This window comes from Zootoca vivipara, chromosome 10, assembly GCF_965207765.1.
Source record: "Zootoca vivipara chromosome 10, rZooViv2.hap1.1, whole genome shotgun sequence".
In the NCBI taxonomy this organism is placed as follows: Eukaryota; Metazoa; Chordata; class Lepidosauria; order Squamata; family Lacertidae; genus Zootoca; species Zootoca vivipara.
The window spans coordinates 48,392,932-48,416,211 of NC_142593.1; the positions used below are offsets into that span (position 1 = coordinate 48,392,932).

General features: G+C 42.9%; 1 protein-coding gene across 5 annotated transcripts in view; it reads left to right on the forward strand.

Annotated features, from left to right (window-relative positions):
- Window positions 1-4,741: 4,741 nt before the first annotated feature.
- Window positions 4,742-23,280, forward strand: part of ALPK2 (alpha kinase 2) — a 71,181-nt gene continuing 52,642 nt past the window's right edge. Inside the window, exons 1-4 of one of the 5 annotated variants that reach the window (XR_015946064.1) lie at window positions 4,742-4,986; window positions 13,183-13,313; window positions 14,505-14,622; window positions 15,220-16,951. Coding sequence is in view for 3 of the 5 variants with exons in the window: in XM_035100545.3 (XP_034956436.3) it covers window positions 4,820-4,986; window positions 13,183-13,313; window positions 14,505-14,622; window positions 15,220-16,951 (2,148 nt within the window). In the remaining 2 variants the exon portion in view is untranslated. The remainder of the gene's footprint in view (window positions 4,987-13,182; window positions 13,314-14,504; window positions 14,623-15,219; window positions 16,952-23,280) is intronic. The other 4 variants (XR_015946063.1, XM_035100545.3, XM_035100543.3 and 1 more) reach the window with 4 other exon arrangements.

Genomic DNA, 23,280 nt, shown 5'->3' on the forward strand with positions numbered 1-23,280 from the left:
TGGCGCCAGAAAATGTTATGATGCCAGCTGAAAATTTTCCAGTGCGGATTACCCTAATTTGCATAGAAACAATTTTCAGGAAACCCTCTTCTAGGAATGCCATCCTCTTTTAAATGTTTCCTCTCCTGTTCTGAAGTACCTATGAGCAGAGCACTTTCCACTTGGGCAAGGAATTTTTGGCATGCAAACAATAAAAACATGAACTAATGTGCGCTAAAATCTTTAAAATAATATGACACTGGCTGCATTAACCTTTTTGGCAATGCTATATACATTCAGCAACATATCTTAGCAACTGGCACTTAGTCTTGCAAATAACTAATTAAGTGGACATTTGCTTTTGCATCTTACAAACTGTTTAGATATGCTGCTTTATTGCACAACTGAGTGTTCACAATTGTATGAACAATGAAGTGTTACATTAGACAGATGATGACTCCAGTAATATGCTCTTAGTATTTGAATAGTTAAGACTTCTTAAGAGTTAAGAATTAAGATAACTAGATTCTACAGTCCAGTTATCAGGTGCTGGGACTTTGAGGATAGCAGTCATATGTGGTATCAAGGTATCCCAGTACTGCAAGCCTACAGTTGTATGAATGAGCAACTGTTCATTCATACAACTGTAGGCTTGCAGTACTGGGATACCTTGATTTCCCTTGGGAAGTTAAGAAACTATGTTTTAAATGGATTTTAAATGTGCTTCACTTTGGTTGGATGCTTTTAATACCTAGATTTTAATTCCACTGTAAAATTACTGCATTTACTATTTAAACATATTGTTGTTTTAATGTATTTTGGACATCACCTTAGACTTTTATAATGAAGAGTGGTATATCAATATATTAAATAGACTAATGAATTAGCTGCTGCAGAGAAGGATGTCCTTAAAATAAAATATTGCACCTCTACCAAAAATCTTTGGATGGATCCAGCTTAGCTGAATATTACAGGTAGTTGGGCAACAACAGGGAAACACTCGGTACAACCCTGAGGCTTTTTTTCAGAGCAGAGTCAAATGTGTCATCTGCCATATCTCAGAGTAATTTGAAACTCCTTGTTCTGGGAAGTGAATAGGGTGGTAATTAGGCTTTCAAGTTTTCCTATTGATTGTGATAGATTAGTGTAGAGGATTAAGGAGGATAATAATCAATGGATTATTATGGATCAATGCCTTGTCCTGGTGAAGGGGCTTGAATAACTCAGAGAAGCTATGAGCTATGCCATGCAGGGCCACCCAAGATGGACAGGTCATAGTGGAGAGTTTTGACTAAACGTGATCCACCTGGAGAAGGAACTGGCAAGCCACTCCAGTATCCCTGCCAAGAAAACTCCATGGACAAAGACAACACAGTGTTCTCGAGGCTACGAACATGAGTTTGACCAAACTGCGGGAGGCAGTGCAAGACAGGAGTGCCTGGCGTGCTATGGTCCATGGGGTCACGAAGAGTCGGACACGACTAAACGACTAAACAACAACAAGTGTAGAGGATTAAGGAGGATAATAATCAAGCAGAGGCAGGATACTTATTTCCTTTAAGGAAATCAGCCCTGAGTGCTCACTGGAAGGACAGATCGTGAAGCTGAGGCTCCAATTCTTTGGCCACCTCATGAGAAGAGAAGACTCCCTGGAAATGACCCTGATGTTGGGAAAGATGGAGGGCACTAGGAGAAGGGGACGACAGAGGACGAGATGGTTGGACAGTGTTCTCGAAGCTACGAACATGAGTTTGACCAAACTGCGAGAGGCAGTGCAAGACAGGAGTGCCTGGCGTTCTATGGTCCATGGGGTCACGAAGAGTCGGACACGACTAAACAAAAACAACAACATCATGCTAACTGTTTAAATGGCAACATTTTTTTGTATTTCTGATTAAAAGCTAAGATTCCATTTCAGCCGTATCTTTTGTTAAAACTCAACTGTGTTTTACATTTGGAACATAGGAGGCTACTGATCCACACTCCACATAACCTGCCTCATAGTGCAGAGGGGAGGGGAGTTGGTTGTAGCAGGAGGGGGAGACTCACTGGCTTCTTCAGCAGCCTGCCTCATCCCTGCCTCCACTTCTGCCTCTAATTCTGGACTGCTCTCTACCACAGCCTCTTCCTGCTCACTAAGCCCTTCAGCTTCCAACATCTGTTCCTCCCAGTCTGCTCCCTCTTCTCCTTCTGACCACTCATCGTCATTCCACCTCCAACCCCTGAGCCTTCTTCCCTTGGGGGTTTCCCAGTTGGCACCTCCCACCACTCCTTGGCATCCTATCGGCCCATGACATCAAGAGAACTTTACATTAAATCCTGAGGAGGAGGGAGACAATATTGCAGACAACAGTGCACCTGGTACTGGGGATAATTGCTTCATCGATGCACAGGAAACTGAGGTGGTGTTCCAGAAACCTGCTAAATGGCAAGAAACTACAAGAAGGAAGCTGAAGGGAATGACTCATGCTTTCAGTTGCCTCTATTCTAATGCACAGAGTATGAGAAACAAGCAAGATGAATTGGAGCTCTTAAAACAGGATGGCAAATGCGACCTAATAGGCATCACTGAAACCTGGCTGGATGAGACTCATGACTGAAATGTAGAACTTAGGGATATAACCTATTTGAAAGGAATAGACCTATTAGGAAGGGAGGGTGTGTAGCATTATATGTAAAGGGTGTGTACACTTGTGAAGAGATCCATGACCTGGAGTATGGAGTAAAAATTGTAGGAGCTTGGGAAACAACAGTGACTTTACAGGTCTGCTGTAGACCTCCAAGCCAGATTAAAGACTTTAATGATGCCTTCGTAGAGCAGATTACCAAACATTCAAAAAGGAGAGATATAGTCATGGGGGACTTCAGCTACCGTAATATCTGTTGGAACTCAAACTCTGCCAAGAATGTAAAGTCCAACAAATTTCTCCATTGCCTTGGTGACAATTTCATTTCCCAAAAGGCTTTTTTATTTTCTTCTTTTTTGGCTTTTTCTTACTTTACTTTTATTCATTTCTGTTGTAACAATTTTGTATATTCTTGCACATGTTTGTATTTTAAATCAACAAAGAAAAAAATTTTATAAGGGGGAAAAAGGAAGAAGCAACAAGGGCATCATCTATCTTGGACCTAGTCCTCACCAACGCGGAGGAGCTGGTTGATGAAGTGGAAGTTCTGGGAACCGTGGGAGGAAGTGATTGTGTCCTCTTGAGTTTCATGATACAGGGGCAAGGGGAAGCTGAGTAGTCCGAGATGGTCTCTGGACTTTAAGAAGACCTATTTGAAAAAGCTTACGAAACTACTGGGTGAGATCCCATTGTCAGAAATACTCAAAGGGAAGGGAGTGCAAGATGGATATTGAAGGCAGAAATTGTCATGGACTGGCTGGATGCAGAGGAGTGGTGGGAGGCAATCCAATGGATTCTCCTGGTTGAGCTTTGGGAAATGTTGTCTAGGATTATTTGAGGCATTATGTAGGCCAGGAGTCATCTGTGTTTTTGGACCAGTGCAAACATTTTGAATTTTGAGAAAGTGCTATGGTCACCAGTAACAAAATTGATGCCATGTAGGGCATTTTAAAACTTTATTTATTAAATTTATATACCGCCTGTAAGGGTGACTCCCCACAGGGAGCAGCAGTGGGTCTGAAGCAGCCAGAGGGGAAGGGAAAGAGAAATCAGCGTGAGGAACAATGGGAAAGCTTGGGGGCGGAGAGATGCAGGCAGGAGCTCAGGGATGCTGGAGAGCCCTGCCACCGCCCACTCAGGGAGGAGACTGAGAGGGCATCGCTCCTTCCGGCGCAAGAGTTAAGGAGAGCACCGTGACGCAGGTCAAGGGGGAGGTGTTTTGGGGTGCCCCAACTACTTTGCTGCCGTAAGAACAGACGTACGCCATTGCCAGATTCTGATTCGGAATGAGAGGCCATGTTTTAAGCTGTCTCTGCACTGTCAATATCTTGCACAATCAAAGTCTTTAAAGACAAATTGGACTCGAGGGGTAGCTCTAGACTCTAGAGTAGCCACGATGACCCTCTGACACCGCCCTTCATCAAAAGATCTCAGGGCGGTTCACATAGCACAGCATGGCTGCCATGGGGACATGACATAGAGCAACATTAAGGAGAATACAGTCAACCTCAAACTTACCATGGAGTGTCTATGTGCAGTTGATGCTGATGGCAGAATTCACAGAAGGTGGCTGTCAAACACTCTTTTGCGCACACTCAACCTCACACAGACAAACACAAATGCATCTCTAATTCATACACACGTGAGAGAATTCAAAACATTTCTGATGGTCTCATTTTAGGTGTGCCATTATATGCTCATTCTTTTTTTGCCTAAATTCTCCTGACTTATATAATGTCGTCTTCAGTGCCCATTTTACCCTCCAGGAACTAACACCGATTTCCATAAAAGCGCACTTTCTTCCGCTGGTGACAGTTAAGTCTCGTTAATTTCCTGAGTTAATAGGATTTCCCATTTATTCCCACCTGTCTCTATTTAAAAAACACACAAACCCTCTTGTTGAATCTTTCCCAGGCAACTAGAGATGTTGAGGGGATTAATGGCTTTTAATTTCTACTTGAGAAAGCAGATGTGTAACTAAGAACATGCCTATGAACTAAAACTGAGGAACCGAACTTAAAAACGTAATAATATTAATGCCTTGTTATCTTTCCATTAAAAAGCACAGGGGTTCTTTTTTATGTATCCTGATTCCTGACGGGGGAAGATGTGATCTAAAGCTCGAGGCCCAGAGTCTCCCGCCAAGATCTTCCTGGGAAGAATCACCTGCTGCCTTGTGATGAAATAACCCACCCTTAACAGATCGCTGTGATATGATCAGACCCAGCAAAACAACACTGATATTTTCAGCCTTGCTTGTCACAAGTGGGAATTACTTACCGTACAACTTGGTTTTGTCTTGGGATATCACCACAGCAGAGGGAAACAAGTTACCCGTCTTTCTATGTCACACAAGCCCTTCCGAGGAGAGCCTTACGATGTAAGTATGCACATTTGCTGTTTCAGCTGGCGGAGAGTTTATAGCCTTGTTGTAAAGTATCTGCATTCTCCGTTTTCTTAGGATGTGTAAATAGCTACACACAGTATTTATTTTGTTTTCATATTCCGTAAACCACATGTTTAACCAGCATTGCTGTTCATTATATTACTTTTGGTGAATTATTTACCGTATATTCCGGCGTATAAGACAACTGGGCGTATAAGACGACCCCCAACTTTTCCAGTTAAAATATAGAGTTTGGGATATACTCGCAGTATAAGAAATATGACCCGGCGTATAAGATGACTTCCCGACTTTTAAGAAGATTTTCCTGTGTTAAAAAGTAGTCTTATACGCAGGAATATACAGTACCTTGCAAGGCTTTACTGACCTGTCATAGTTGTCGTTTGCAGCACTTGGGGGTGTCCTCAAATAATGTCCCATGCCTTTTTATTCAAATTAAGTGCCGATTAATATCTTTAGGAGATAAACACTGAAATAAAATTGACAAACCTGGTCTGTGCATAAAGAATGCCTACTATCTCCGTAGTTATGGATGTTTGTAATCATATTGGAAAAATAGTTTACAGTATGTCTACTTCATTATATGAAATATCTAATGAATTATCATAGATAGTTGTTGATGTGAGTGTGTGTGGCTAATATATAGAATGTGTACACTACATACCCAAAATGCAGACCAAAGAAACTGCACATGTTGAATACGTCGGATACAGTTACGTGATGAACATTTAAAAATAGATGGAAGCAAGATCAGCATGTGTCTGTGATTTACTAGATTGCATTAGCTCCTCTTTAAACTAAAATCTGCATAGGCAATGCTTTTCCTGTCTAAATTAATCAACAATTATTACCACCGATCAAGAAGGTTAGGAGAAATACATTAAACCTAAACTAGACTTTTTGCAAATACCATTGACTTAAATGTCTCATTTCTGTCCAGAGCGAAGACCAAACTAGATTAAACAAGGAGAAAGTGAGAGAGAGCAGTTTTCCAACTTCTTTATTTATTTACTGAAATTTGGTTGCAATGAGCTCTGAGTATGATCCTTGTATGTTTTCCCCTGCAATGAGAAAAACCACTGCTGGCATCAATAGGAGTATAGCATCTAGATCTAGGGAAGTAATAGTACCACTGTATTCTGCTCTGGTCAGACCTCACCTGGAGTACTGTGTCCAGTTCTGGGCACCACAGTTCAAGAAGGATACTGACAAGCTGGAACGTGTCCAGAAGAGGGCAACCAAAATGGTCAAAGGCCTGGAAACGATGCCTTATGAGGAACGGCTTAGGGAGCTGGGTATGTTTAGCCTGGAGAAGAGAAGGTTAAGGGGTGATATGATAGCCATGTTCAAATATATAAAAGGATGTCATATGGAGGAGGGAGAAAGATTGTTTTCTGCTGCTCCAGAGAAGCGGACACGGAGCAATGGATTCAAACTTCAAGAAAGAAGATTCCACCTAAACATTAGGAAGAACTTCCTGACAGTAAGAGCTGTTCGGCAGTGGAATTTGCTACCAATGAGTGTGGTGGAGTCTCCTCCTTTGGAGGTCTTTAAGCAGAGGCTTGACAGGCATATGTCAAGAATGCTTTGATGGTGTTTCCTGCTTGGCAGGGGGTTGGATGGCCCTTGCGGTCTCTTCCAACTCTATGATTCTATGATTCGATTTTGATTGGAGAAATGGTCCATGGGGAAGCACCTCTGCCTCCCACTATTACAATTAAATTCATATCCCACTGCAGCTTCATTTCAGTTAAAAACTATCAGGAGATTGCTCCTGAGTTTCCTGTATCTCACCTAGTTTGGCTCAAATAGTTTTCAGAATTAGTCCTAAGCAGTAGCAACCAGTGGGTCTGCATTGCTGACTTGTCTTCCCAATGCTGTATTGCTACAGCAAGAACTTGGTACAGGTGTAGTGGCAGAGCCAATCTGCTGCTTCTGCCACTGCATCTGCCACTGCACCACACTAAGTGGCCACTGCCTTGCCCCTCCCCTTCTACCTCTCAGTAAGCAGCAGCGGCAGCATGTGATGTCAAGAAGGCTGATGTCAAGCAGCTCAGCCCAACCGCACCATATCGTTAGCCACTATTGGTCTTAAACCAGAGGAAAAATTGTAGTTTCAAAACCTGTTTCCCAGTATATATATATATTATATGCTCTTAGGTAATATATGTATGGAAAATATTTATATTTTCCCCATCCTTTTTCTATGTTCATAATGGCATATATGAGTTTCTTCCATCTTGTCCTCACACCATCTCTATGAAATAAGGGAGGCCGAGAGAAGTGAGTGGCTTAAAATCACCCAGTGAGCTTCATGGCTGAACAAAGATTTGAACCCAGGCCTTGCTGATCCAGTGGAATAGATTGTCTTGGAAGGTAGTGGGCTTTCCTTTGCGGGAGGTACTTAGGCAGAGGCTGGCCAGCCACCTGTCAGGGATGCTGCAATTGCAAGATTCCTGCATGAAACAGAGGGTTGGAATACATTACCTATCCCCACCCAAGGTGGTGATGGTTATTACATTTTTTAACCTGCCCTTCACCCCAACGTCCCAGGGTGGTTTATGACTATTAAAACACAACTTTAATATCGAAACACAGTATCATGCAATATTAAAAACAGTTTAAAACAATATAAAATCAGTAAAATAAGGTAGATCCTAAAAATATGCTTCTCAAGTGTCAAAAGCCAGGGTGAACGGGTGTGTTTTCAGCATTCTCCAAAACCTGTATGATGAAGGTGCCAGATGCACTTTGGTGGGAAGCGAGTCCAACAGCTTAGGTCAGGCATCCCCAAACTTCGGCCCTCCAGATGTTTTGGACTACAATTCCCATCTTCCCCGACCACTGGTCCTGTTACCGTAGCTAGGGATCATGGGAGCTGTAGGCCAAAACATCTGGAGGGCCGCAGTTTGGGGATGCCTGGCTTAGGTGCTGCCACAGTGAATGCCCTTTTCTGGGCCACCACCCACCAAACATCTGAGGGCAGTGGTCAGTCTTAGCACCTGAGAGGCTCTGTAAGGAAGGAGGCAATCTTTCAGGTATTGAAAGGGTTGTTTAGGGTTTTAAGCACTAATGTGAGCATCTTGAATGGGGCCTGGAAATGAATTGGCATCCTGTTCAACTGTTTCAAAGCTGACTATATGAGATCTGAAGGGTACTCCACCCAGCGACTGAAGTGCTGCATTTTGGACCGATTGAAGTTTCCAAGTCACCGCAAACTGTGGATCCACTCCTTCCAAGGGAAATTAATCCTGTCCAGAGCAGGATATTATATTTTAATAGAAATACGAAACATCTTACCAGAGTGGGGAAATGTATGACTAGATGCTATCTGTGTGCTTACTTGGTTTGCTGTGCAGGTACACCTGTAATACCTCTGCTTTCCCCCCTCCTGTTTCGTTACCATGAAATTGGACTTGGACCAAACAGTCCTTCAGATTGGAAGGAATGCCCTCTGAGAACCCTTCTAATAATGAACTGCCCTCTGTAAAGTAGGGCACTCTGAGCACTTAAGGAAAGCAACATGAACAATATGAATAATACAAATTGCTGCTTCTGTACAATCAAAGGGAGAACAAGCAACACATGCTTGCTTTTCTCTCTTTTTTAATTAATATTTTTTATTGAGTTTACATTTTTACCATAATCACAATCCATTGATTAATCTCATCACCAAAAACATTGCTCAAACTGAGCTTCGACTCCCCCCCCCATCCCACTCTCTGGCTTTCTCTGAATTTTCTGCAGTTTATTCGTTTCCAGAAAATTTTCTATATTTATCGTATCCTCTTTTCCTTTTTTATATAATTGTTTATAAAATCTTTGAAAATTCTTCCTTATTTCTCCCGGATTTTGTATTACTTTCCCTTCTACCATGCTTGCTTTTCTCAGCCTTTGGGCCAGGCTGCTCTCTTCTAAGCTCACCTCAACGGGAAGCAATAATATGTACAAAACACCCTTCACCAGCATGAATGGTGTATGTAAAAGGAAGTTTGAATGATTGGGTGCAGCTGCCAGAGCTTGATTAAAACAGCAGGTGGCACAAACCGGGACAAATGTGCATGGTGCCTTTTCTCTTCATTTCCCAGGCTCTAGAATCCATGTGAGCTTTGCTTCCTCTGCACCACCTGCATGGATTAAAGCTCCTCCATAGCCATATCACTACAGACCCTGTGCCCTTCTACTGAGGGTTATGGTTGCCTGGGTTACTGTTGTCGTTTCCCTTCTTAAATGTGACGCTAGCCATTCTCCCATTGCACGAAGCACCACCACAAGAGATTGCTATTTTATTTGCAACTGTGCGTGCCAGTTCCTTCATTGCTCCCAGACTAGAATGTTCCCAGACTGCAAAATTCTGTCAGATGTGGGTATTCTTATTGTGGTGCATGAATGCACAAACCATACTGCTCCATCTCCATGGATTTCTTAAATATTATCTATCCCCATACTAAAAAAATATGCATAATTGTAAAACTGCAAACCACAAAGGAAACTATACATTACATAGAAACTAAAGGTATGAAGCAGAGCCCTGAGTGGAGAGTTAAAAAACACACAACAGTCTTGGAAAGCTACTCTTCAGAGCAGAATAGCACATATGTGTGCATGTGTAACCATATCATAGCTGCCCCTTTTGCTCAAATTGTCACTGCACAGGTGCTCTTCCTTCCCGGATTCCTAAAACATGTTTTTAGGGTAGTGATGCATTTGGAATCCTGGGGCATGGGAGGGAACAGAGAGGGGGGGGGAACCATTTTGAACAGAAAGGGGTGGCAATGAAAAGGGCTGAACGGAAACTCTCCTTCCTATAGGACATCCATGTAACCTTCATTACAGAGGATAGTCCTCTGTCAGAGGACACCCCTCTTTTCGATGGGCTTACCAGGCCAAATCTCATATAAAGATAAAGACCCAAAAGTAGGCCTGGGCAATATATAAATATATCATCCAGGACCAGTATGAGGAGCAGACCGTGATGTCGGTTTCACTCAGCGATATATCACTGGTGAAACCGTCACTGCTCCTGAGTCCCTCTGCTAGCAGCGTCCGCTGGAGGGAGTCAAAGAGTTCCTTCCTCCAGGAGCAGGAGCAGGAGCAGTTTCACCAGCGATATATCACTGAGTGAAACCGCCATCCCACTCTGCGCTCATGCACCGTAGAGAGAGAAACGAGCTACACCAGTGAGGCGCCAATACAGCTTTTCCCTCCCTCTGCATCTTTAAACGGCTCGGTGAGGACTGTCCATCTGCCCTCGCCTCAGTCAAGCAATTAAATGAACCCCGGCCCGGCACTGGTTCCTGCAAACCGACAGCAGGGTGGGGGCTCCGTGAAGCTGCTCAGGTTGCTGTTCCCCACAGCAAGCTGTTAAAGGAGCCCCATTGCTCCGTCCGCTTGCGTGCAAGTGGGGAGAGCACCGGGGCTGTCTCAGGTGGGGAGGGGGAACATTCACTCCCCCCAGCTGAGTGGCGCAAAGCAGCCCCTGTGCTCCTGCCGCACGCGTGGGCAGCGAGAACAGCAGGGCTGTCTCAGTTGGGGAGGGTGTACCTTCCCGATCCCCGGCTGAGCGTCGTGAACAAGCTGCATCATCCTAGCCCGTGAGTGCCTGGGTGAAACCGTCTCACCTCTTGAGGGGAGAGCTGGGTCAGTTTCACCTGGTGTCTCGCGGGCAGAGGCTAATGCATCTTGTTTTTTTCAACATCGCAGTATATCTCCAAACTGCAATGTTTGGCTGGCAATACACTGCAGTGTTGAAAAGCTGATATCGCCCAGCCCTACCCAAAAGGAAGGAGTGCAGCAGGAGCCTTGAAGTTGCCCATCAGTAGTTACTGCCAGGCCTAGAGAGCAGAGTAAGCAGGCACAAAGGTCACCTGGGCAAATTCTTCCTCACTAAAGTGAGATGTACCATATTTCTATTAAAAATTACAGTTACTAGTAATTTAGAAATAATGACATTTTGAATTATTAGTAATTTAGAAATAATTATAGTAATTATGTCTAAATTAGTATGTGCAGATTTCATGCAAACCTGTATCCGCCTTTGTTCTCTTTGAGAGTGGTTCATTTCTTCCATCTCCCTCTCAACTCAAAATTGCAGCTGCTTTCATTTTTAAAGTTGGGGTTTCATTATGCATACATGTGTATAGTTTGCTCCTTTATGATATCCTTATTCTGCATTACCTCCCCCCCCCCTACTTATTTTAACCTGCAAAATCTAAGTTGAGTTGATTGCTGATCATCTTCATTCTACCAATGCATTTCCTTATCTTCAGGAAATTACTCGCTTAGGTGATGAGGCCATGCCTGCATTTCTTGCAGGCCTTAATAAATTCAAATTACGGTAGCCGTTACAGACCTTGCATAAAAGCATCTGCCTCTTTCTCACTGCTCTACCCCACTTGTTAGTATTTTGAGAGGTTGTGTGATATGTTAAAAGATCAGATAACAACCAAAAAGGCCTCTAAGAAGAAAATGACAGTAGCAATTTAAGTTCAAGTAGCTGCTTTGATTGCCTTTTGTTTTCCGCAGAGGGAAAAGGCGAGGGAAACAGCTCTCAGTCTTTGGCAATCAAGTATAAAAACATCTCCATGCAAAGTAGAATAATTACACATATACACTTAATTTACCTGTTTGTTCATTCTTGTCTAGGAAAATTACCCTGAAGCAAACGTTAATTTATTAGGAGAGTTATCGCTTGGTTAAAAATAATAGGGGTTTGTCTGTCACTGTCAGTCTTGCTGTTAATTTGCATAATAAGTCTTATTATAGGTCTCTACCATAAAATGGACTAATCAGCGCCTGAACACAAATAGGAGATACTTGTTTACTATTGCTGAGATTTTTCTCTATTCCCCAGGCACTTTCTGCAACACTTAAATCAAGGTTTCTTTATACAAAATGGTTTAGTATTGTAAGTTGCTCTATCAGTCTTTTCAGCTGAAAAGTGGGGTGAAAATTATTTAGATAGAGATCTATCTATCTATCTCAAAAACCTGAGGATAGCTCAGATGGTAGAGCATGCAACTCTTCACTCAAGATTGTGGGTTCAAGTCACATGCTGTGCAAAAGGGTTGGACTAGATGGCCCTCGTGGTCCCTTCCAATTCTGTGATTCTGTGATCTACCGGTATTTAAACTGTGTGTTCAATCCAGCCGTATGTTAGAGCTGTCATCTTGGGGCCACTGGACTACTAAATTGTTGACTACTAAATATCCATGTTAATTGCACCTACCAGAGTCTTGATGAGTCTGTTCCTAGGGGACCATATAACACTTGCTTCTTATAATCTGCACTGGCTCTGAATTCAAGTTGTTAATCTTGGAAGTACAAAGCCTTGCATGGTTATCTGAAGGAATGCTTCTCCCCAAAGCAGAAATGAATGAGGCTTGTGAAGAGGCACAGGTGTGCCGTGACAAGCTCCCCTCCCGCCTAGTCTCCCAGAACTAGGAGAGGCATGAAGTGGGAGAAGCAAAGTCAGACATGCAGGTGCAGTCTCTGATTGCTTGGAGGAAAAAACCCCTGGAGAGGAGCAGACATAGGTGACTGTGGGGAGCCTTTAATCTTGGCAACTGCTTCATGAGGGCAAGACCTGACACAGATTAGTGCTGTGCTCATTAGGCTTGACACTCCTGTTTTGCAAGTATAGAGGTGTACATGACTGTGGAATGTTGGGTGTTATGAATGCTTACCATTACATTCCAGAGAAATGGGGGAACCAAATGAATTTTCGTTAGATCTGCTAGATCAGGCTTCCTCAACCTTGGCCCTCCAGATGTTTTGTAACTACAATTCCCATCATCCCTGACCACTGGTCCTGCTAGCTAGGGATCATGGGAGTTGTAGGTCAAAAACATACCGTATGGAGGGCCAAGTTTGAGGAAGCCTATGCTAAATGATAAAGGGGATAGTCTGTGCAACAAACCACCTGTAATCTAAGTTTTTGTGTTATCATTTGTCCCAACTGAAAAATGGAGACTAAAAGAATATCAGTCACTGAGCAGTGAGTCATTGCTCCTAGCAGCTCAGGCAGTTGAAGCCAAACAAGATTTTTGCCCTAAATTGCTTGCCACTTTCACTTTATTTCATGTCCTGCCACAGAAGATAAAACGCTTCATTGCAGTAGCTAGCACTTAAAAGAGAGACATAGTGCTTCTTAGGCTTTTATTTTTCTTTCAGATCAGTGGGGCGAAGTATGATGTCAGGCTCAGAATCATCTGTTAATAAGAGTGCTCCTTATTTTTTATCAACTTTGTCATCTGTGTCGGTGCCAGAAAATGGAGATACCATGTTCTCCTGCAAGATATCTGGTAAGCACCCCTGACTGATACTGAAATACATGTATTAGTTGAAATTGTAATTCAGAAGAGTTGTATATTATTAAAAGAAAGGGCCACTTTTCAGAAGAATCACAAATTCATTGTATCAAAATGGCCTTGGGAAATGGCTCAGTAATCAAATTCAAACAAGCTGGAGAGCTTTTTACATAAAGTTGTAATTGTGTTTCTTGAGGCACAGTAAATTAGCAGTGCACTGGTCTCTTTAAGTACAACCCAGCCTCTAGAACAGGCACCCCAAAACTGCGGCCCTCCAGATGTTTTGGCCTACAACTCCCATGATCCCTAGCTAAGAGGACCAGTGGTCAGGGATGATGGGAACTGTAGTCCAAGACATCTGGAGGGCCAAAGTTTGGGGGTGCCTGCTCTAGAATCTTTTCTCCCTCTTGTCACTTGAAGAAACCCTGTTGCAGGCCTGTATTTAGAGCTTAACTGCAAAATTGTACGTAATCCAGTTTAATAAACCTCTTATGTTTCCAATATCTGTATGGAGCCTAAAACCATAGTTCAGATCCAGCAGATGACACAATAGTGACATGGTTCTACATAAAAATTTAATAGCCACAGGTGGCAATACTTGTTATTTTTTAATGTTAGGGTTGCTATATTTTGAAGAGCAAAAGAAAGGATGCTATGATGACTCTCATTTTAAATACCCCCTACTACTGTATATGTAGGCTATAGAAGCTGTGAGATATTGTTGGGGGGTAGGCAGGAGAAGAGAAGAGGAAAGCAAGTCTTCAACCACCAGTTATGTCTATGTCTCACCCAGAAAGTATAGCCAGAGACATTTTGGCAAATTTAAAAAATCTACCCTGGCAGAAATTTTACCCCTGAAAAAGAACATATGACAACTGTATATGATAATACTTTGGTGGCTGGGTAAACTCAGACAGATGGTTGGGGTAGTGATGATGATGATGATGATGATGATGATGATAATAATAATAATAATAGTAATATGTTAGACTTTTTAGGTCAATGCTTGTCTGTCCATAACTCATACCAAGCAACAGATTCGTCCCCAAAGTTTTCTCGTCATGCAGTTGCTCAAATGTAAGATGTTGCTCCTGCTTATTTAGTCCATAAGCTCCTTACGTTCAGAAACATTTGCTTATCAGTGTGAACTGTGAAATAACAGTTTTCTCCTCCATGTGTTTCAAGGCAGCCCCAAACCAGAGGTAACTTGGTATAAGAACGGGCAAGATATCAGTCAACAGAAGAACATTTCTAGCTGTGAAATACTGGAGGATAACCTGACTCAGGTTTTACATCTCTTTAGGTAATTTGTTTCCTCAGCATTTCTTGATTTCTCGACTATGTTCAGAAATGAATCAAAGGCTGCAAATGTACACCTACTGCGGTAGAGCATGCATGTTCATGTAAAGCACCTCAAATAGAGATTATTGTTATTATTATTTATTACCTGTACATTTATATACAACCCTTCATCCGAGGATCACAGGGCAGTTTGCAATATATAAACACACACACACACACACACACACACACACACACACCATAACATAATAACAAACAAAGCAATCAGGATGGGCCACGAGGAGAGTGGGAAATCCATCACTGCCCCATCTCCCTCACAAAAGGCAGCCCTGGGTGTTGAAATTTTGTGCCCCTAACAATTTTGCACCCAAGGCAACCGCCCTGTGGCTGCCTCACACTACATCACTCTTTGACCCCAGTTATCTTGAACATTATAGTGTGGGGTTTTTTCCCCTGTTAAGTGACCAACATTTTGTCATTTTGAGATCAAGAATACCTCTTCATTGAGGATATTTCATCTTTTTTAAAAAATAAAGTTTAAGCATTTAATACCGACATTGTATATTAAAATTTAATATTTGTGTTTTAAAATTCACAGGTGCACAGAGCAACAAGCTGGAGTTTACAAAATTGTGGCTAAGAACTGTTTTGGAACCGCTCAGTCTTCAGCTTTTCTTAAAGTGACTTCTGATGACCTATCTGAAGCATATCAAAATATACTTTGTAGTCCTGAAGAGAATATTGAAACATGCAGAGGAAATGAAGTTACAGTATGTCAGCAGAAGTTTTCAGATGATGATATGGAAAATAAAGAAGCTTTAGCAGAAAAACAGTATTCGCTCCATGAATGCTGCTTCTATTTAGGTTCACCAGAACCTCCAGCACCAGAATTTAGCGATTTATCTATAGAGCAAATGGGAGAAACGTTTTTCCATACAGTGGAATGTGAAACTTGTCCTCCATTGGAAAATCATAGTTCAGGAGACGAAATGAAAGTTAAAAATGCATCCAATCTAAAGGACTATTATCACAGCATTAGGGGCATGTCCAATCATATGCCTGAACTCTTTATTTATGAGAGCACTAAAGCATCTAGGGACTCTACTGAAGGCGAGCTAGATGATGTGGATTTCCAACCAGCAAGTCAAATCACTGATCACACAGACAGCTGCTGCCTTAATGCTGAAGTCTTAGCTGCTTGTCAGACAACTGAATATGCCAAGACACATGAAGAGGGTAGCTTTAGTAAACCTCTGAAAAACAGCACACTGTCTGGGAACCAAACAAGTGTCCCTCTAGGAGATCAGATCTGCTTTTTAGGGGATTCCTCTAAAAATGCCAGCAATAACATTGTGCTCTGCTTGGAGAGAAACTTTATTACAGTTGATGAGTCTTCTGATGATGATTCCATCGAGTACTTTGAATGTTCTGACGTGATGACAGAGGAGACGTACAAGAACTGGGAAAGCAAGCTGAAATTCCTGTTGGAAAGCGATGATGAGGAAGATGAGTTAATACCGGGGAGTGATTGTGATGGGTGTGCTTACTTCCTTAGTGAAATGCCTCGCCTGTTTCAAGTGTCAGATAACACTGTGCCTATGGAAGCCACCATTGGCTTCTGTGGTCATCAGTCAAAATCCAAAGAAGTAGCTGTCAGGAGCGACCTCACTGCATACAGTTCATCAACCTTGCAAGCAGAAATGACTCTCACTGTTGGGCAACAGCAAAGTAAAACTTCCAGTATGAAAGACAAAGAGAAGTACAAGCTGTCTGCAACTCTCATGGCAATTGAAAATGATTGTCCTAGAATGGAGGAAGAAAACAGTAGCAGCAATCACTCTGCTGTGGACGTTTCTGTTGTCGGTTCGCAAGGTATAGAAAATGGGATTTCAGCGATGAAGTCTTCCTCTTGTGACTTGAGCGGTTCTTTGGAGACAGCAAGCAAACGAGTTGCAGACAAATACTCCTCTCGGAAAAACTCACAACAGTTTGCAAAGGTGAGAAAGAAACCAGCTGAAGGTAAATCCAGAGTTGAAGCCAATCGGATCAAGACATCAAAAGACACTTTAAATTCGTTACATCCTAAAGAGCGGCACACCTCTGAAATTCACACACTTCAAATGGAAAGAAGTTGTTTGGATCCTGCTGCACTGCTTCACCGACAAGGAGAAAGTATTTCAAACCAAGGAAGTCGGGATATAGTGAATGCTTCAAACCACATCACTTTATTTCATGGTGAAGAAAGAGAAAAAGGAATCCCTTGGGAAAGCAAATGGATTAGTGACCTATCGGAGAGAACCCAAGTGTCACATGAAAATGCTGCACTTATGGTAAGGGAAATTACTGTTATCCTTTTGCAAACAAACTTGTTCAGTGACTTTAATGTACTTCAGTACTACTTGTCTTAACAGAATGCGGATCCTGAAAGTCTTCACCATTCAAGCCGATGTGATTGACAGCTACTGCTGTTAAGGAAATCTGGTTTTGAAAAAGGCCCAGATAAACCATAAGCCATCCTAATTATAGAGAGAGGGCAGGTGTGGGAAGGTCTTGATAATAGTGAGCAGCACTAATGGGACTTGTAGACAGCTGGGAAGAGAAATCTGATACTGAATCTGTTCCATGCGCCTTATTCAAGCAGTATATTTCTCTTCACTGCTAGCCAAAGTTTCTCAACCCTGTGTAGAGGAGCAAATGGGCAGGTGGAATTCAAAATACTTTTGGAGTTAGGAACAACTTCAGAATGGAGGTTGCTGTGCAATTATCCTAACCCTAAAATGTGCACTGATCTCAAAGTTACCTTACTAGTTATTTATTATACATCTAGCCCGCTGTTCATTTAAACAGGCTCATCGTGACTTACATGGGGTTTCCAGGGTGCTGATCTGGACTATAGAACCTTGGTTCACCATTGTTGCATGCATAGGTGATTGAGTTCAGTTTCTGGGGCCATCTAGAAAGCCAGTCCTTGAAAGCAATGTACCAAAGTCGAGGTGCTGCTTCCTGCTGTGGGTGTTTAAAATACCTTTGCCTTACCCATTCCCCTCCCTACCTTGTTTTGGTCTTGCTGTTCCATGTTGACTAGTGGCAAGTAGAATGGTGACCTTTTCCTGCATCTGAATTTGTAGTTTGTGAGTGATCGGCACTCTGATTCAGAGCACTAGTCATCCACCATGGTCTCATGACAGCTGGAAAGAAATTGGACCACTTGTCCGGTATAGCACAAGACTTAGATTAAAAAACACACACTCATGCCTCTGCTAATATCACCTTAGAACTACTGACTCACATATCTGACCTGCAATCAGAATTGGAACTCAAGAGAGCACTTCTATAACAATCTTTTTCAGTAGCTGACTAAATCCTGAAATTGTTTCTATGGATGCAGACAGTGTTTTGTATGAAAGGCACAGCATCTGCAGCTGGTTCAAAAGTAATCCTAATAAGTGAATCTAGTGTTGCATTTCTTAAATCTTAACTAGAGCGGGGGTGGTGGTGCTTCAAGACATTTTACTCTCAGCGCCCACCAGAGGGGGCAGAAAATTACTGAGGCCTGCCAATCACAAATTGATGATGGAGGGGCAGAGCAAACACAGAATTAAGGTGAAGTTTGGCATAATCAGCAGGCAGTTAATGACATAATGAAGAGACCAATTCCTGTTACCTCCAGAGTCATTGGAAATGCCCTTGTGGCAAGGAGCTCCATAGTTCAGCTTTCCTCCAGCTAAGTACCAACATTGGTTTTGGAGGTAACATTCCTTAGTCTCCTCATTTTAGACACAAGCTACTGGTCTAGAGACTTTAAGTGGTGAATGCTTTTTATTTTAGATTTTTCCTCTCAACAACATAACTCAGAAATTACTCCTCTTCTGTAATTTCTTATCTCCTCCTCTTTTTACACCAGGTGTGCTGCCTTGCCACCGTGACAGCGGGGCTTATGCATGTGATGTCAGCATGCCCATGTCATATTGGCATGCCCACGGCATGCTGATGTCACTCGCGCATGTCACGGGTGTGTGTGCCTGGAGAACAATATACATCAGGAGGCTTAGTTTGATCAGGAGGCTTAGCCACCAGAGGGCCATGAAAATTTGTATCCCAGGCTTTTAAGACTCGTCTACCCATGCACTATCTGAAACCAAAGGGGTGCATTGGTTGCCAGATGTGAAACATATTGGCATTGTTTTCAGCTCTCCTACACCACTCATGGTTTATTTCTCCCTATAAAGCCAGGATTTGTAAGCCAGCAGAAAACCATGGTTTAAGGCTGGCTCGTGATCCTGGCTTCTTATGAAGAGGCAAGTTACAGTCCCAGGTTCGGTCGTCACGGGAAACCAAATTCACCACATTTTTCCGTGTATAAGACAAGGTTTTTTAACTCTAAAATAATGTTTAAAATCTAGGGTAGTCTTATACACGGGTTGTGCAGAGGGGTGTGTGTGTGCGATTGGTTGGATCAGGAGCTTATCAGTGGTGATTTGGTGGGTGGGTTGCTGCGTCAAGGGCTGTTTTGGATAGGCTGTTGCTGTGTCCGATTGCCGGCTGCTGTTGGCGAGCAGGCAGACACTAGTGAGACGTGAGACAATCAGTGACTGAGATCTCTTTGTTCCCTCCCACAGCTGCTCAGTTAAACTTTATAATTTTTTAAAAAACAGACTATGCTTTAATGTGAATGTCCACACTGCTCAAAAGTTCTCTGTTTCCGTCTGTCCCCGTTCCTGCTGTGCTACTGACAAAAGCCTGGCTTGTTGTGTCAGCTGAACATGGGTTTGTGGTTTGATTTCCCGAAACAAACTGTGTGTGATAAACCAAGAACAATTATTTGCTACTGATTGTGCTTTCTTTGGGAGCATAATCTTGGAAGACATGGTAAACCAAGGGAGGAGCATCCCTGGAACTTTGAGGAGTATGCAGAAGCGTATTTTAAACTATGATTTAATGTGATGTGCAACCTGGGTCATTGTTCGGAACATCCTTACTATAGTATATGGCTCACTGGCAAAGAAACAAAGGACAAAATAAACACTGCCAACTTGTTGAAGAGGCAGAAGCAAACTTTCAGCTTCCACATGGCTTTCATCAGGCCTCAAAAAATGCAGCCTTTTTAGTATATCCATTTGTGCACTGCACAGATGTAATTCACAAATTTCTGCCTTTTTGTTAAAATCAAAAGATGCAACTATAAACTCTAAAAATACAGTCTAAAACATGCAGCCCACCGTAAAACTGCAGCTAAAAACAGAAATGCTTTTGAAAGCTTAAGAGCACTTCACATGTTCACAGATCCTAAAAGCCAATGGTGCTAGCTTTAAGTAAGTCATTGGATAGCACTTCTGAAACTAGCATGCTTCAGAATCATAACATATTTGCATTGCTGGGAGAGCATCAACCATATACCCACTCTATGTCGCCAGTTCAGAGCAATGTTAATGACAGGCCTAACATGACAAAGTGCCATTTCTCAAACTTGCCAAAGGTCACTGGTGTCACTGAAATGCAGAGGGAACTGGCCATTGGACAAGTTTCTGGGACACAACAAAACACCCACATAGGCTATTTGTGTACCTTAACTTTTTATATTAATGTTACTCCACCGAAGTTCCCTGAGAATTCATTTGTGTGTGCATGTAGGCACAGCTTCAAAAGGCATAATACCAAAGCAATTACCGTATTTTTCCATGTAGAAGACACCCCCATGTATAAGACGGCCCCAATTTTTTGAAACCCAAAATTAAGAAATTAAGTTGTTTAGCTTTTTGGGGTGGTGGGGGAGGTCACTTCCGCCAATCACTCACTCACCCACCTGCCCACCACTGCCAATCACTTGCCACAGACACTGCCGATCGCAAACCTCGTCGCAGCCAATTGCTTGCCCGCCTCACCACAGCCGCCAATCGCCTGCCCAATTGCTGCAGCCACCAGTCACCCGCCCAATCGCCGCTGCCAATCTCCTGCTTACTACTGCAATTAATTGCACATCCCTCCTCTGGATTCACTATCCGTGTATAAGACGACACCCAATTTTTGCCTAATTTTTTTTTTTAGCAAAAAGCATTGTCTTATACAGCTGTCCCATACAGGGATTGAACTTGCAACCTTGAAATGATCAGCACCATGCTCTAACCAATTGAGTGATCTAGGCTTATCTCAGTAGGTTTTTCTGCTATGGCGTGAGCAGGGGTTGTGCATCCCATTTCTCTGCCTGAGGCAAAAGGCAAATGTGCTGCTCCGCTCCACCACCCTTACCCAGGTTGTGCAGCAGTGGCAGTGATCGCGGGTTCTGGTTAAATCTTGCTAGAACTCTCACAAGATTTTGTGCACTCTGTGAGATTTCGTGAGATCTCATCGGAAGCTAGCACTGGGGTGCCGCTTGAGGTGGCTGCTTCACCCCACCTCATGAACTGGCTGGCCCTGGGAGTGGGCTTGGCTCAGCCCCACAAATAACAAGTGCACTTGCTCTAAATCCAATGCTTAGTTCTCCCTGACGCTCCAACTCTGGTGCTTAAGGCAAGCTGCCCCCCCCCTCTCTCCACCTCTCTTTTTAAAAAGGCAATATTCCCTGCTTTATTGAAAAAGCAACCATTGTTAGAAAGACTGCTCAAAGGGAGGTGGGGAAGTAGTTTGGAGATGTCACAAGTGCCAGCCAATCAGTGATGTGCACAGCCTTATTGGTTACAAATGGGAAAGAAACAGGCTTTTCCTGAGCTTTACACTTGAGAAGAAGACTGCACATCTGAGTAAACCACCATTTGGATACATTTTCATAGCCAACTCATTGTTATGTACCTCTAATTTGAAAACCGAAGCCTTTGATGATATAATATAAGCCATGAGAGCCAGTGTGGTGTTAAGAGTGGTAGACTCCTAATCTGGGGAACCGGGTTCGCGTCTCCGCTCCTCCACATGCCGCTGCTGGGTGACCTTGGGCTAGTCACACTTCTTTGAAGTCTCTCAGCCCCACCCACCTCACAGGGTGTCTGTTGTGGGGGAGGAGGGGAAAGGAGATTGTTAGCCGCTTTGAGACTCCTTCAGGTAGTGATAAAGCGGGATATCAAATCCAGACTACTACTACTACTACTACTCTTCTTCTTCTTCTTCTTCTTCTTCTTCTTCTTCTTCTTCTTCTTCTTCTTCTTCTTCTTCTTCTTCTTCTTCTTCACAAGCATTACTAAGACATGTAAGGTCCCATGGGGGAGGCAGTGGGGATGAACACACTGGCTTTGCCCCCTCTGTGTCCACTTATGTTGCCTTACTTGAGTTTACAGTCTCTTACATCCATTGAGACTTCCTGCTCATTTTGATTTGAAGAACTTGTCCTCACACCCCTCTGTGGTAGCTTACACATTTTAATAATGCCTGAATTTAGTGTACCAAGTGTACCCATTGCAAATGCCTGGACAGGGCTTTAGTGTACCAAGGTATTTAAAAGCGGGTCACAGTTTGTCATTTTTAGAACCAAATCAGACAACTTTGTCACCCCAGTTATTTACATCACTTGATCCAGAAGCATGCTTAAAATGCCTTATAATGTTGCAGAATATACCAGATATCATTTTTTTGGATTGCATAGAGCTGTGCACAGTGTGAGAGCTGTTCCTTGAGATCCGATGTGACTTGCAAATTATTTTGGAGTGCAGCTCGGGTCACATGCTGCTTCACTGTGTAGTTTTAAAAACATCACTCTCCCCAATCAATGGCTTCAGTTCCTCTTGTCCTCAGGTTGGCCCCAGTTGCTTTCTGATGATTGCATTTATCACTTGCCAAGGTAGGTAAACGGCGTTTCCATGTGCTGCTCTGGTTTGCCAGAAGCGGCTTTGTCATGCTGGCCACATGACCTGGAAGCTATACGCCGGCTCCCTCGGCCAATAATGAGAGATGAGCGCGCAACCCCAGAGTCGGTCACGACTGGACCTAATGGTCAGGGGTCCCTTTACCTTTACCTTTAGACAAAGCTAACTAATTCTGGTTCCATCCCCATCCTACTCTGTTGAATTCCACAAAAGCAACACTGAGAATGGGGGGGGGAGGAGAGAGAGAGAGAGAGAAGGAGGCTGATGGCCACAGCCAGGACCACCCCAGGTTGGCTGAGGGCAGACTGTGTTTGGTGGGACTGTGTCCCACTTGCCCAGATGGACCAGTGATTCCACAGGTATCTCAAGAAAAGCTTGTACAGTGGCCTTATAGGGGGTTGTGAAAACATCAAAGTTTTTTGATTAACCCCTGGGGGGGGGAATTGAGATTGAACCAAGTTAAGGACTGACAGACTGTCTCCAATATAACCAATCAAATAAGGCAGCCTTCAGTAATTCAATGGGACCCTGTGAAGACTGGAGTGAGAAGAGGGTTAGATGAGGACAAGGGAGGAAGAAGAATTTTAATTATGAAAGAAAGTGGGATAGCTGTTAAGACAGAAGCCAGGGCAGCTGTCTTCAAGGAATCAAATACATCATTTTGAGCAACTGAACAAACAGCTGTCAGATGGAACATTCATAAAGAATTTAATTATTGCTTTATTAATCCCAAAATATTTTATCAATAATTTTACTATGCAAGGCTTTACATTATTAGTGAATGAATGAATGAACTAAATTTGTAAACTGCCCTATACCTGCAGGTCTCAGGGCGGTTCACAGGATAAAACCACAATATAAAACCACAA